Here is a 15897-nt window from a genome sequence, read left to right on the forward strand (position 1 = left end):
ATGAAGGCTCCCTTCTTTGTTACAACCATCCTCCTTCTCACCGGATATTGTGCTTCACCATTTTTAATGCTCGCGCTGAGTGGGCTTGTTACTTCCCTTGTGGCTGTACTTTTGGCTGTGGTGCTTGTACCTTACTTCATAGAATTGATCTCTTGTGATCACCGGCCACCTGTTGTTGGACCAATATCCAACCAACTCATACACTTCCAAACACTTTATGGTTATATGACGTCGCTTGCTAGAAAGTATCCCACTTTTCGTTTCGTCACACCTTCACATAGTGAAGTCTATACTGTTGACCCTATGAATGTTGAGTACATTCTCAAGACCAATTTTGCAAACTACACCAAGGTATTCATAACACTAAGGCATTGGTAATCTAGTCTCATACTCGATTATAAACTATCCCATCTGATCCAATACCTGTCATGTATTTATCGGGTAATTCAAGTATTTTTTTTTTGTTTCCATTTTATTTTTAAATATTTTTATGTTTTTAACAACTACAAAACTAGCATATGATAATTTATATAGATATCATTATTATCATAATATGTTTGAAATATCTAAAATGCATAAAATTCAAGATGATATAAAATATAAATCTTAAAAGATAATTCCGTACTTTATACCATACAAATATAAATAATATAATCAAAATACATAAAAAGAAAAGTTCATTTTCAACATAATGAAAACCACTAGAATGAAGCTTTACTAGACCAAAAAAAGATTTCGGATATATGATTTGGGTAAACTGGTTTATGGTTTCGGTTAATTGGGACTAGTATATGTTTTCGCGTTTCAGGTGCATTGGGTTCCTATTAACCACTTATACATGCTAAGTTTAATTTGATGTTTTTATTTTATTTTATGTTCGCTTGTTTTTTTTTTATTGACAGGGTGAGTACAATATTGGTATAATAAAAGATCTTTTTGGAAACGGGATTTTCGCGGTGGATGGAGCTAAATGGCGCCATCAACGAAAGCTTGCAAGCTTTGAGTTTTCAACTAAAGTCTTACGAGATTTTAACACTGTTATCTTCAAGTCAAGCACTGTTAAACTAGTGGAAAAGATTTCTTTAATAGCAGCTACTGAGAAAGCCATGAATTTGCAAGATTTGCTAATGAAATCAACTCTAGACTCGATATTTAAGGTGGGATTCGGGTTTGATCTTGACACTCTGTCCGGGTCAGATGAGGCTAGTAACCGGTTTATGAAAGCATTTGATGATTCAAACGGTTTAGTGTATTGGCGATTTGTTGATCTTTTATGGAGGGTGAAGAGGTTTCTTAATATTGGTTCTGAAGCTGCTCTTAAGGATAACATCAGGATCATTGACAATTTTGTTTATGAGTTGATAAATAATAAGAGGGACCAGATGAAAAACAAAGATCTTTATGTGCGTATCCTTTTCTATTCAAATCAATTAATTATTTTGTTGGCTTTTTTATTATTTTCAGGGTGATTTTACTACTAAAACAGGCGTTTTGACCTAATATTTTGCAAAGGTCGGCTTTGAATTTTAGAATTTAAAAAATAGGCGTTGACTAGCATATCCGAAACAAAACCAACAGTCCAGACAAGGTCAATTAAGCACAGCGGCTAATGGTCTGAAATTTAGTCGACACAAAAATATTTGAAACACACAATAACGTCCATAAAGTAACCCAATAATAGCATAATGCATGTAATGTGTCAACTGAATTGTAGCACACTCAGAAAAGCACCGACTAAGATTCATCGGTGCTTTACAGAGTCGACTAAGATTGATTCAACGCTTTGCTGATTCGATTAATATCCAACTGACGCTTTTCAAAATTATCTAAGATACAGTTGATACTTTACGCGTTTTATGCTATATATTGTTGGTTAATTTATTTTGTGGATCCGTTGTACTTCTCTAAGGTGGCTAAATTTCAGCTTACTTAGTCAGTTCACTTATGTGGCATTTCTCTATTGGTTGTTATTGATATTTTTATTTGAAAGGGTTAGAAGTTAATGTCTATATTTTTTGTAAAAATATGGGTCGAGATGTCTATTTTCATGTTGTGAGTAGGCTTTTGCAAGGTACGTTTGTTTGTTCGTTTGACTTTTTTTTATGGTAAAAGAGAGATAAAGAAGATATTTTGTCAAGGTTTTTAATGGAAAGTGAAATCGATCGAGAGAACATGAGCGATGAGTATTTGAGAGATATATCACTAACTTTTGTGATCGCAGGAAAGGATACATCTGCAAGCACTCTCGCATGGTTCTTTTACATGCTTTGCAAGCATCCATTAATTCAAGAAAAGATTGGACAAGAAGTTATATCAGTCACTGAAGCTAATAAGGATACATCTATCGACGACTTCGCACTCAAGTTGACCGAATCCGCGCTTCAAAACATGCATTATCTTCATGCATCACTGACAGAGACTCTCAGGCTCTATCCTGCAGTCCCTTTAGTAAGTTTTGCTCATTAATAAAAAACTTATATATATATATTCTTTTACAAATCAACCATGAATCGCTCTATCAGGATGGGAAGAGTGCAGAAAAAGATGATGTTCTTCCTGATGGATTCAAGATCAAGAAAGGGGATGGTGTAGGTTATATGGCTTATCCAATGGGACGGATGACATACATTTGGGGACAAGATGCAGAGGTTTTTAGACCAGAAAGATGGCTCAACAATGGTGTTTTTCAACCTGAAAGTCCTTTCAAGTTCACTGCTTTTCAGGTATGTAATCAGTGACCAGTTTGAGGATTGTTATGGTTTATTTTGGGATATTGAGACAATGTTTGCTTGTTTTTATTTTTTGGTATGTTTAGGGTGGGCCAAGGATATGCTTAGGGAAGGAATTTGCTTACAGGCAAATGAAGATACTAGCTGCATTTCTTGTTTACTTCTTCAAGTTCAAACTAGTGGATGAAAGTAAACAAGTTAGGTATAGAACCATGTTCAATCTTCATATGGATGAAGGGCTTCATTTGTATGCTTTTCCTCGTTTCTAACAGCAACAATGGAAGGTTACTGATTTCAGCTTCTATTTGGTTGAATCTAAATAACTCTTCGGTTATAATTGAGGAAGTGAGCAAATGACTGAATGAGTATTATGAGACATTAGTTGATTGTCACTGAGTGTAAATGCCAGATGTCGCTACATTTCACTCTCAAAAGAGCGTGGCCCTCAAAAGTATATAGCCTAACTACTGAACATGTGATTGGTAGTGATTTAGGATGCATTTCACATAACTTGCTACATAGACCGGAATACTGTGGGTAGACCCAACCAACGGGTCAGGATACTATGGGCTAAATATACAGACCCTAATAATTATCGTTTCACGTATCATTTTTACAATTTCGTACAATTTAATCACGGGTATTCACTCTTTTTAAAAGTTATATATTTTCATATACGTTAAGTTGTATCTTCAATGTGAACTGTGAAGTGGTATGTTCTATTTAGCATCATAAAATGGGTATCCATCACATTGCATTCATTAATTTATGATGTCAAAATTACTTTATAAACGAACAAATTGAACTTGTTTTTATCTTCCAACTGGATTCCAAAACGGATCAAAGTGAAGTCCAACAGAAGATATCAAAGGAACCTCTTTCGAACTAACTACCCGTATCCTCACCCGATGCCCGCTCACCACCCCATTTTCGAGCCTATGTAGCTTCTTATACCCGATAGTGGTCCCTTTCGCAACCCTTTTGTTATCAACGTACACTTCATGCCTTTTAATCCTCTGTCCCAGCCCAATCGCCTCTTGAATCCTGACAACGTTGAACCTCACACCTTCGTTTGCCGCAGTCAATTCAATCCAATGCTCCTTTTTATTATTATTATTATTATTATTATTATTATTATTATTATCCGGGGCCCAATACGTCCATAAATGATCGTTGTCCAAAACCTGTTCTGGCCCGAGCCCACTGTCTTGTCCACCCCGGACACTACTTGCTTTTACCGAACATGTTTCCGCTAAATTTTTTGTAAATATTGTGTCAAGTGCGTCTTTGAATTCCTTCAAACGTTGAATGTCGTTTTGGGAGATTAGTCCGGTGGTGTTGGGTGGCACGTTGAGTAACAAGACGCAGTTGCGGCCGACAGAGTTGTAGTAGATTTTGAGGAGTTCACTGAGTTTTTTCGGTGACTCGGTTTTGTGCCAAAACCAACCGGGTCTGATAGAGACATCGCATTCAGCTGGTAGCCAATCGGTCCCCTTTGGATCCCCGGTGGCCAGATAGCTGTGTCACCAAGTTAACTTTATTAATCAGATTCCATTAATGTTAAATAAAGAGCTGGCCTTTGATATAAAGTCATGTAAGTACCAATAATTATGAATGTGACCACTTATATGTAGGGTCTTGGGTTCATACGGTATCAAATCAGAAAATTTTATATGAATTTAAAGATAAGTGAACATGCATATAGGCAGGGGCGGACCCACATAGGTCCGATCGGGGTCCCGGGACACCAATGTTTTTTAAAAATTACTTAGAGACAATATTAAATTTTGTAAGGACTCCATAAAAATTAATACTTGGAACCCATACTATTAGGATTGAACTGGTACAGTGGAAAGTCCCTTATTTTACTTGTGAGAGGTTGTAGGTTCAAGCCCCACCATACTCCTTTTTTTGTTGTTTTTTTAATATCCTAGTCTTAGTTATTCAGTTAGGGTATTTGTGCTTTTTGTTAGTTTCTCTCATATAGTCATTATCACCATGCAACATATATAATGTTAACATGGATTTTGCATATTCTTTTATTATTTACCTTGTGTATGTATATTATAATTAATCATTTATTTGTGTTAGAGTTATTTTTTCATGTTTTGGTCAATTATGTAAGACCATATATATAGATTACGTTCATGTTTTTCGGGTATGAATTAAAAGTGTATGTTTCATCTAGTTTCTAATGTAGATTCTTTCTACTTACTCGTTTCCAATGACACCATAGTTCCGTGTTTTATTATGTTCCTCGCCTCGACCCGACCCGAATAACGACCGACCCGAAAAAATTTGTAAACCGAAAAAATTGGGACCCCATTGACAAAAAATCCTGAGTCCGCCACTGCATATAGGATGGTATTGATAGATAATTCACTCTTGTATTCGATTTTAAAATCGTGTCTCACATTCGGCTTTAAACTCATCGGGTACCTGATTACTTATCATGTGTTGGGTACTATCACGTATATATATTACAAAGTTATAGAGTTAGTAGTTTACTTTATTACATAAGATTAAAGAAAAATAAAATAAAAAGAAAGGTATACAGGTATGTATGTTTTATGGCAGCTTATATATAGTTTATATATTTGTATTCTTTCTTACACCTTCATTTATATATATATATATATATATATATATTAAATCCATACACGAACAATATTTGTTAACGAACAAAACGGAAAACAAAATCTGTTCGTCTATTTATTTGTGTTCGTATGATGTTTATTCGATTAATCTTAAACAAATAGACACAAACAACCCTGATTATGTTTATTTGTTGATTGTGTTCAAACGCTTAAGATTTACCGCGAATGAGTTCGAAGGACTAACCAACAAATTTTCTTCTTTGGTTTTCTTCGTGTAGAAATGAGCGTGTACGTGCTTGCGCACATGTGTGTGAAAAAATTATAAATATATATATGCAGTCCGTCAAAAAGTTATTAAAGTTAAATTATATAAGATAGATAAAACGGATGAAACCATCGAAGTTTGTATATGTTTATTTGTTGACTAGCTTTTGAACCCGTGTATTAGACGGGATTTGTTAAATAATAAAAATAAATAAGGTACGTTTTTTGAAGGAAAAGAACAAAATTAAAGGTAAGAAGAAAATAAAATAAATACTACAAATAGCAAGAGGTCTATAATCTCAAATTTACAAATTAGAATGAGATAACCTATTTCAATAATATACAATATTTGTCAAAATTGTTTTGACTCATTACCCATGAATAACTATAATGAATGAGATGAGATATTGGAAAATTAGAAGGGAAATTATAACCCATTTGTTAAAATTGTTTGACCCGTGACCAATGGATATGTAAGATAAATAAGATGAGGAATTAGAGAATTATAAAGGAAATTATAACTCATTTTCTAAAATTATTTTGACCGATGACCTATGGATAGATAGGATGAATGAGATGAAAGATTAGAAAGGAAATTATAACCCATTTGTCAAAATAGTTTTGCCCATAACCCATGAATAGGTAAAATGAATGAGAGGATAGATTAGACCAACAATGAATATGAGATTGACACACCATCCTTATTATTTTCTTTTATTAGTAAAGTTAGATTAGATGTTTAACCGAATACAAGGACCCACATGGATACTTGAATGAACATATTTTATTTTTCATGTCCGTTCTTTAAGAAATATTTTTTTAACTATAAACAAACATTTATGGAAAACTTTTAGATTTATATAAAACTATCTTGTAAAAATTATTGACGTTAAATTATACAGGGTTAATGTTGTAAATGCCAAAATATATATTTTAACTTAATGTGTTAAATATAATTTTATATAAAAATTGTTTTTACATATAAAATTATGATGATAAATAATTAAATAAAATATATTATGTTGTATAAAAATTATAGATATATATACATATATATATATATATAAGCAATTATAATTTATAAATATATAAACTAAAATAATCAGTAGATCAAACTTTTTAAAATTACAAAAATAGTAAAAAGACCAGCATGTCATTTATTTGACTATAAAAAATTAACTCCGGTTAATATAAATGATCTAATATGTTACAAAACACTTATATAAGTGACGTATAGTTTCATTATTAAAAATACATGACCAAAATGCAAGTATGTACAAAGATAAAGAATGTTTTTTTGTAATTTACTCATAGTTTGATAACTTTCGTAATCGACTTATACTTTATCGTTTGTAAATAATTCTCAAATTAAACAATACGATATGTTTAAAAAAAACCCCTATTTTCTCTTGTGATTTATAAATACTAGAGTTATATTATATTAGATTTTGTTGTGGTCTATGCCATTTCTTTTAATATTTTTTTTGTTAAGATTGCATCAGTGCCAACTGCCAACAATCATAGATTAGTATTAATTACTAATTAGTACGAGGACAAGCAAACGCCAAGATATGTTATTAAAAACGATTCTACAAACGAATATGTGCTTACTTAAATAATATATGAACGATGACGGTGCAAAGAATGATCAACTCGCAAACATTTAATATATTCAAGTAAGGTTGTCTAGATCTTACCCTGATGGTTGAGTGTTATGTGCCTAATGTCTAAGGCTTAATGAAAAACCACTATTGATCAGCCAGGAGTCTCGCTGGAAGCAGCATTCCTATAAAGTAGATGTAAGGTTGTCTACATCTTATCCTCCTCAGACCCTACAATAGTTTTGCTATTGGTGGAATATATTGAGTACGATGATGATGATAATGATGAAGTAATCTAAAATAGAGATATCGCCTTTTGTCTTTTTTCACGATGGGTAGCCCGCGCTTCACGACGGATCATAAAAGTTAAATCTAACCTGACGTCTACTCGGGTTTAGCGACTTATCTTAAACACTGACTATATTTGGCTATTATTATTATTATTATGTGGTGAATTGCCACCGAGGCCTTGGCCGATGGTAAGACAATGCATATGGTAACTAAGCACAAATGAGGGTTGTCTTACACGTAGTGTCCCAGTCAGCAATGACTAGTTTTGTAAAAAATGACGTAGTGAAAAAAAGCCTCAAAACACCTTGCAATCATTACCATTTCTTCCTTCTATCTCACAAGCCACTGTTGTATATACAATAATGCAACCCAAAACGAGCATCACAACGAGGGAGGGGTGGCGTGTGCCTCGTTTTACCCCAAAACAAAGCTCGCAGCGAGCATCAATACGCATGGGATAAGAGGTGTTACCTATTTTGGCGGATGCTCAAGTTTAATACTAAGGGGGGAGGTGTATATTTAAAGGGCTGGGGTAAAAAAGGTTTTGTTGTTAAAAAAAATGTAATTAATTAAATATACATTACCTAATGTAGAGAATTAGATATGCATTGTTAATGCCATTCAAAAAAGAAAAAGATATGCATTGTTAAATAATGCATACTAATAAATTCTTCGTTTTTGCAAAAGATAATTTTACCTTAAAAAATTATTATTACTTAAAGTGAATGTATGAAGTGCTTTATTACAGAAATAGAAACATACAAAACTCTTAAAATGAAAAAAACTCATCACATGCCCTTCTTAGATGTTTATAAAATATATGAAATCTCTTATAATAATATTTTTATGCTACATTTACTAGTGTCCTTAGAATCGGACCAGTCAGATCGAAAACCGTCAAGACAACAGATTCGGTTAATTAAGTACCCTTAAAGTCCCTACTTTAAAGTAGTTTGATTAGCTATGACTTGGACAAGTTGAAACGACAAATACGACATTTTGTTGGAGCTGATGATTAATCTAGATTTCCATATATATTTTGTATACCTATTGAGTTGCATTGTAAATTAGCACAAAATAACTAGTCTAACTTTCTTTTAAATCATATATAGACACATATCTTACATAATTGTCAATAAATTGTCCAGTTAGGAAAACATTCATAATGATTAATATTAAAGTAATTAGCAACGTTAGTGTAGTGTCCTATTATGTAAGATGGCCTCGGTTTTGTCCCTAATATCAACAATGCAATAGCACTTAAATAAATAAATATATATCAAAACTTACTCGACGATGCTTGCATTGCCAATGGATAGAGATGTCCGATTAATAGTGGACCAACACGTACTTCCGGCAAACCCTTTTTCATTTCCGACCCACCGGACTCCGGGACCAGCGTCGGAAAATATATTGATAGTGCTTTGTAACTCCCCCACCATTGAAAACCAATCATTAAAAAAGTAACTCATGTTTGGTGCATTTGGACCTTTTGCCCCATCAAACCATATCTCACTCACACTTCCATATCTAGACATGCACCAAACAAGTTATATAATTTAATAATGTTACAGTATCATATCATAATGTTATAAAGTTATAATAAATCTTACTTTTTGAGTAGTTCTTGTAACTGTGCCATATAATATTCATTATAAGCTATAGTTTTACCATATCTAAAATCATGGCGATCCCATGGTGACAAATAGAGACCAATATCCATTCCTCCTGCCCTTGCGGCGTTGGCGAACTCTTTTACAACATCCGCATGCCCGTGTTGCAATGGGCTTCCTATGACCGAGTGGTCTGTGTATTTTGAAGGCCAAAGGCAGAACCCATCATGGTGTTTCGCTGTTAAGATAGAGAGCGAAACACCAGTCTGAACTGCCACATCGACCCATTGGGTCGTGTTAAGGCCTTTTGGGTTGAATATTTTCGGGCTTTCTTTCCCGGTGCCCCATTCGGAATTGGTGAATGTGTTGACACCAAAATGATGGAAGAAGATTATCTCTCTTTGTTGCCATTTGAGTTGAGAGTATGATGGGAGCGGCAGGACCGGTAATGGCGGTGTGGTGGCAAATTGGTATTGGTGGGATGGAAGGAAATTGGATAGTATAATGAGAGAGTAGAATAAAAGGTGGTAGAGATTGGCCATCGGTGGCGGTGATGTGGTGGGTGATGGTGGTGGTATAAATAATGGAGTGGGGGACAAAGCTAAAAAGAAAGGGGATGAAAGGAAGAAAACTAGTGAATGGAATTTAGTTTTGTAAAGTGTTGGATGTTGTCGTTTACGTTATTTGTTGCACATGCATTCACGGGGTATCATTTTTATAACATGCATCGTATATATCTTTCTTCTTATTACAACATTTCAAGTATTTTTCATTTATTATCTTGCTGCTTGAAAGCCATATATTGATTTATAATTAAGCCATTTTTGACAAATTTCTTTTAATTCTTGTCGTATGTACATGTGAGATTTGAACTCAAGACTTTTCAAACCGGCAAACCCTCCCTCCTAATCCAAGGTGTTAAAGGTTTTGCCTTTGGCAATAAACCATAACTCATTGGTAATCAAACAATTTAGCTAGGTGCTTTTTGGTAGCCTTTTAATAGTCATTAATAGGCTACCTTTTAACGGTTCATAGGATTTTAATAGTTAAGTGGTAGCCTTAAGTCGACTTAAGGCTACCTCTTAATCATTAATAGGCTATAAACCATTAACTTAATGCTACCTCTTAACCATTAAAAGACTATAAACCAATAAGAGGTAGCATCTTAATGATTGTTAAGAGACTACCAGACAACTTCTTAATGTATTTAAGTGAAATAGTTTTTGTTTTTAAATTAATTAGTTCTTTGTATATTAATTAGGATAGAGACCGTGTGATACTCCAGTAGGGCTTATGATGTGGGAGCCTCAACATTTTTAACATCACTAGAGTTTCTTATGTATGTTTAGGGGGCAGGATGTGGAATATGTGAGCTAAATTGAAGATATGTGTAAGCATGCATGCAGTATGTGATATATTAACTTATGTTTTGTGATTGAATAGGCAAGTGAACATGTGATTTGGTTTCCCAAAAATTACTAATTTGCTTTACATATAGTTTAGCTACAAGGAAATGGAGGCATGCGTAACTCTCTACACTAAAGAAATTCCAAGCAAGGTTGCAGGCACTGCCATTGCAATGATCTAAAGGACTTTGGAAATTTATGTTGAGACTTGAGTCTTATCAAGATAGTAATATCTGAAGAAAGTATGTTGGTACTTACAAGAGTGAGACCTTTTAATAATCAAGCTTGTGTGATACACGTGTTTCTAACCTATAGTGTTAGGCCCTGTTCTGTATAGTTAGTCTTTTGTATTGATTAAGTTATGTATTTGGGCCGATGGGTCATTTTGTACATTGTTGGGCCACGGTCCATTATAAAGAAGCCCATTGGACATTTGAAATACTTTACTTCTCATGCATGCTTCCCTATAAATAGGAAGCATGCCATGAGAAGTAAGGTTGTTGAAGTTTAATATACAAAAGAAAACCTTTTGTAAGAACTCTATCATTTTTCTCTCTCTCTTTAACCTCTCCTTTCCTTGACCGAAAATAAACTCAAGATCCGAGACCTCTTGGTTTCTTAGTGTGATTTCCGCTAGCACTAAGTTAGGTTGATCCAAAGACGTTGTTAGATCCACCCGAATCGGGACCTACAACAGGTCGTGGTCCTGTATACTGATGACCTCTGCCCTTGGTGCTCAACAGCACACCAAAAATTGATTTCTTAATCTCGTGAACGTGAAATGGCTCTGGGTGAGACTTCTTCTACTTTGCCTTCTTGAATCCAGGCCTTTGAACATCTGAGATCATATCATCCAGTAACATCTGCACGAATCTTGGGTATATCAACCATGTGGCCCCACTCTTGATGTTCGCGAGCATGCACAAGAATATACGTCTTGAGTAATTGAACTTCTCTTTGTTGGTCAATGCGTACATAACTCGAACCCAATCCGTGCTCATGCTGTCTAAACCACCTCTAATATCTGTGAAACAATGAGTAATGATATGGAAGAGGAATCTCCAATATGGTGACAGATGGCTCTTTTCTAAGCTCTTCCATTCTGTGTCATACCCCATTTGTGCAACGAAACCTTCCAGCATCTTTTTGTTTCCTCTCTCATACTTGTAGTTGGGCTAGTCATCGATTTTTAACACTCTTCTAATGTCATCTTCTGTGACAGTCAATTCTTGTCTTGCAACAGTCATTGTAAATGATAGAGAATCATCTGCAACCTGGCGAATGCCCAAAAATCTAAGATCCACTTGTAATAGATGGCTGGATCTACAGTGATGGCATATGCAAGGGGCGATTGCCTGAGCCTCTTTACCATAGGAGTGAATACCTTGTCAGCCTTAGCCTTAGGCAACGCTAGAGCACAAAAGTTGTTATGACCCTGAAATTGAAAATCAAAAGATCATGAGAATCATCATTAAGACAGACCAAAACAAACTAGATATGTACATGGACTTTAATAATTTATATATTAGATAAGTTAGATTTAATACTACCATTATGTACATTCTAGATGTAATAAGTTAATAAGTTAATTTTAGACAATCTATAAGTCAATTGGATCATAATGTACAAAGATTAAGTTCAAAACAGTCCACAAGTCCAAACAGTGTGTTTGAGTAAAAACAGATCAGTTGCATTGTGTTTGGGTTTTTGAAAAATTTGCTAAGTATGAGTTTTTCGCATGAGACATTGTTTCGCTTCGCATGGTCAAGCGAAGCGAAACAGAAAGTGTTTCGCTTCGCATGGTCAAGCGCAGCGAAAGACTCTTTCATGCGAAAACCTGTACTTAGCCCCTTTTTGTCCACTTCTTTCTTTACTCAAGATCGCCTTTATGCGAATTAGGTTTCTGGAAGGTTTGAACTTGAAGCTCCTATGATTACTAGGTCAATTTGTCCTTAGAAAATATGAACAAGAACTTAAATCTACAAACTTTATACAAACAACCCTAATGCCAATACTTAATGATGATACTCAAGATTTTCAAGTCCAAAAACAGATTATTCATAACATATTAACCAATTTCATATGAAGATCAATCATGAATCGACCCGACGGCTCATCTGAACCGTCGTCTCGATCCATGAGAACCCAGAAAACATGAAGATGAATGATTCATGAAGTTTTGATGTTATACCGAAGGTGGATACTCTGGATTCAACGGTATATTTGTGATTATGAGGGCCGGATGCTATGAAGATTTGAAGAAGGTCTGGGTTTTGAAGGTTTGAAGATTTGAGAGAGGAGAGAGTGAAAACTCAAAAGATTTTGGTGAATAGTGAAAGATATTTTAGGTTTCCCTTATATATAGGGTCAACCTATCTCGCGATAAGGTCAAAACATCGTGAGTATTCACCGAAAATACACTCTCAGTCCTCGGTCTTTAAAAATATTTGCATTTTCAAACCCGAAAAACAGTTACCCACTAAATCCAAGCACTAGATTGTTTATAATATTTTCTTTTGTTGGTCCGTAACTGTTAACATTTGCACGATCGATCTTTTGAGTCAAAACAAAACATAATAAAAGAAGACAAAAAAAAAATAAAAATAAAATTAAAATTAAGAGATAAAATAAAATAAATAAAAATTAATATAAAATTAAATTAAAAATAATTTTAAAGTTAAAAGCAATAATATTAAATTAATTTACGTAGTACTTTCTTTGATTAATTTTCAAAGAATGATCACGATATGGAATCATATTGATTTGCAAAGCTCTACATCGCGTTTCCATTTTGAAATTATTGTGACACAAGTTCATCATTGACTGTAGATATTGTCCTCCTTTTTAACTTGACAAGTGTTTTGATGCCAAAGGTGATACATTTAGGGTATAATTAGGCACGGTGCGTATGTGGTCCCCACTTAATCGGACATTGTCACACCCTGATCAAAGGCGGCGGAACATGCCGAGGTGTAATGATTGTCCATAAGCACATGACACTAATTAAAGTAACAGTATTTAATAAACTCATTTCATTTCACAACATCGAAAATATCACATAACAATTATCCATAAAATAACCATAAACAAGATATCACAAAATAATGGTAAATTTGATATTGTTCATTTTTACTAATATCCTAAGGTCTTTGATGTCGTTTTCTTCAGAATCATAAATCAACCAAGATGCAAACTGCAACATTTCATAAAATAAAGTTTGTCAACACAAAGGTTGGTGAGCAATTCATAAGTTTAATCATATTAGTATATAATAAAGATAGCCACAAAACTTGCATACGAAACGATAAATAAAAGTGGTAATCTGGATAAATAGATATCGCTAAACACATTAGTGACACCTAGCTATAAGGGGATGCCAAATAGTCTAGGATTTTATAGTTATCGTTAATTGCATTACGTTAACGCCACCTTGCTATAAGGGGATGCCAAATAGTCTAGGATTTTATAGTTCCACCAACCAAAATCGATAAACACATAGGCATATAAGCATAGAACACCAAATCGAGCAATTATTTAGGTAAAGTATACAATTACGTTTGTGGTTTAAGATTCAAATATAAAGCATTTTTTTGAATATGTATGAAATGTCACCCCCCAAAATAAAAGATGGAAAATGGGGTATGAAGTACTCACCTTCAAGTAGTAAACTTGAAAGATGATAATTTGGAGATTTGTCGGAACGACGAGTTTAACGCACAATGCCTAAAAAGAAAAGAAGTCTTGAATTTAGAAAGGTTGTCTTGGAGGTTTTTAAACAAAATAAATGTTGAGAAATGTAAATAATTAAAGTTCAATGTTTAAAATGTAACTATTTAAGAATTTATAATAATAACCCTTTAAAAATGTAAGTTTGCTCGAAACCGGGTTAAAGTATCTAACCTTAATATTTACTCAACCTATGTTAAGTAATAAGGTGGGTAAAATGCAAGAATGCAAATCCCTTTGGAATGAAGATACTAAAACGGTTTTTTTTTATCGAGTGTTCGGGTTGTCGGTTCGGGTCTTGATAATTGGTCAAACCCAAAGTCAACTTTCCAAAATATTGAATGTTATGAGATAACTCAATAAAATTTAATAAGACTTAACCAAGTATGTAGTTCCATTGTTTTAGAACTAACAACGCACGTTAAGCGAGTGTTCGGTTTTGTCGGTCCAAACTTTGTTATGAGATCAAGTTGGATCCAACATTTCCAAGTACCTAAGAAAATATTTAAAATCAATTTGTAACTATTTTTAAAGAAATATACAAGTCTTGATGGCTTAAAAAAAACACACTTGTGTGTCTTAAGCGAGTAAGAATCGGTTTGGTTCGGTTTCCATCTCACTACAAGTTCATAGATGGTTTCCACATGTCCAAACACTAAGGAACTTGTATAATAATGTACAAATAAAAATACTTTAAGTTTTACAATCAAAAGTTAACAATAAAGTCTTTAAACAAAAGTTCAGTTTTCGGTTCGGATCGTGTTTCGGGTTAAGACCAAGGTAAGATTCTACAAACCCATAACCATAGAATTTGTAAAAATGATTTTAGAAACTTAGATCTAACAATAAGTATGTTTAAACAATTATTTAACAAAACTAGTAACAAAGTTCGGTTTACGGTTTAGAGCTATTTACGGTTAAACCGAAGCATAGACTCTTAAAAACCCATAACCATGGAACTTGTAAACATGACCAACAAACTAAAATAAGCAAGATTAATATGTATGAACAAGTTATATAAATGTATATATATCAAGGACACGAAGTCCTCCATGAAGCCTTGCCTTATGATGTCCGAAACCTCACCGACCGGAATCGGAGAAGTAACTACCAAAGGTAAACAAGGGGTGTATATTATATATATGTTGCACAACCATAAACAAGTATTAATAAGGCTACATAAACTAATTAAGATAAAAGACTAAAAACCTTCAAGAACACTTAAGAAGATAACCTTGAATCTTTGATGTTTGAGAGAGTTTTTTTTTTTTTTTGAGTTGTAGCAAGGGAAAATGAAGAGGAAAGGTGGTGTATATATAAGGTAATGTTGGTGGTCAAATATGGGTGTGAGACACAAGAGTTTTCATTCAAAATGGATCAAGACAAAAACACAAAACAACAAAAAAATAAATAAATAAATAATAAATAAAAATAAAAATAAAGATAGGATGTTTTCAAGACCCAACAAGTGTGAAACAATATTGTAACATAAATCCATCATTTTGATTATAACATATGCTTCGGTTTACAAATCGGGTCGGTTTACATAATAATGATTGTCCATAAGCACATGACACTAATTAAAGTAACAGTATTTAATAAACTCATTTCATTTCACAACATCGAAAATATCACATAACAATTATCCATAAAATAACCATAAACAAGAT

General features: G+C 33.7%; 2 protein-coding genes across 2 annotated transcripts; one reads left to right on the top strand and one right to left on the bottom strand.

The window, feature by feature from the left end:
• LOC143532827 (cytochrome P450 704C1-like) lies at positions 1 to 3042 on the top strand. The gene is made up of 5 exons (XM_077027763.1): positions 1 to 351; positions 903 to 1403; positions 2113 to 2448; positions 2523 to 2723; positions 2816 to 3042. The coding sequence occupies exons 1-5, from the start codon at positions 1 to 3 to the stop codon at positions 2996 to 2998; spliced, it is 1572 nt and encodes a 523-aa protein (XP_076883878.1). The 3' UTR covers positions 2999 to 3042.
• A 487-nt stretch (positions 3043 to 3529) lies between these two features.
• LOC143532803 (alpha-L-fucosidase 1-like) lies at positions 3530 to 9795 on the bottom strand. Its single transcript, XM_077027747.1, has 3 exons — positions 9096 to 9795; positions 8773 to 9012; positions 3530 to 4247 (listed from the first exon to the last, which is right to left on the bottom strand). Exons 1-3 carry the CDS (start codon positions 9635 to 9637, stop codon positions 3542 to 3544), a joined length of 1488 nt encoding a protein of 495 aa, XP_076883862.1. The 5' UTR covers positions 9638 to 9795; the 3' UTR covers positions 3530 to 3541.
• Positions 9796 to 15897: the final 6102 nt, after the last annotated feature.

This window comes from Bidens hawaiensis, unplaced genomic scaffold, assembly GCF_021521415.1.
Source record: "Bidens hawaiensis isolate Kalapana, Puna unplaced genomic scaffold, B.hawaiensis_p1.1 tig00009543_1, whole genome shotgun sequence".
Classification (NCBI taxonomy): Eukaryota; Viridiplantae; Streptophyta; class Magnoliopsida; order Asterales; family Asteraceae; genus Bidens; species Bidens hawaiensis.

What these genes read in the sequence shown, in the direction of transcription:
- LOC143532827 (XM_077027763.1), top strand. Translation starts at nt 1, where the DNA reads ATGAAGGCTCCCTTCTTTGTTACAACCATCCTCCTTCTCACCGGATAT. An exon ending in TGAAAAACAAAGATCTTTAT is followed by an intron (nt 1,404 to 2,112) that starts GTGCGTATCCTT and finishes TTATGGTAAAAG; the next exon opens with AGAGATAAAGAAGATATTTT. An exon ending in TCTATCCTGCAGTCCCTTTA is followed by an intron (nt 2,449 to 2,522) that starts GTAAGTTTTGCT and finishes TCGCTCTATCAG; the next exon opens with GATGGGAAGAGTGCAGAAAA.
- LOC143532803 (XM_077027747.1), bottom strand. Translation starts at nt 9,637, where the DNA reads ATGGCCAATCTCTACCACCTTTTATTCTACTCTCTCATTATACTATCC. An exon ending in TTACAAGAACTACTCAAAAA is followed by an intron (nt 9,013 to 9,095) that starts GTAAGATTTATT and finishes GTGCATGTCTAG; the next exon opens with ATATGGAAGTGTGAGTGAGA. An exon ending in GGCAATGCAAGCATCGTCGA is followed by an intron (nt 4,248 to 8,772) that starts GTAAGTTTTGAT and finishes TTGGTGACACAG; the next exon opens with CTATCTGGCCACCGGGGATC.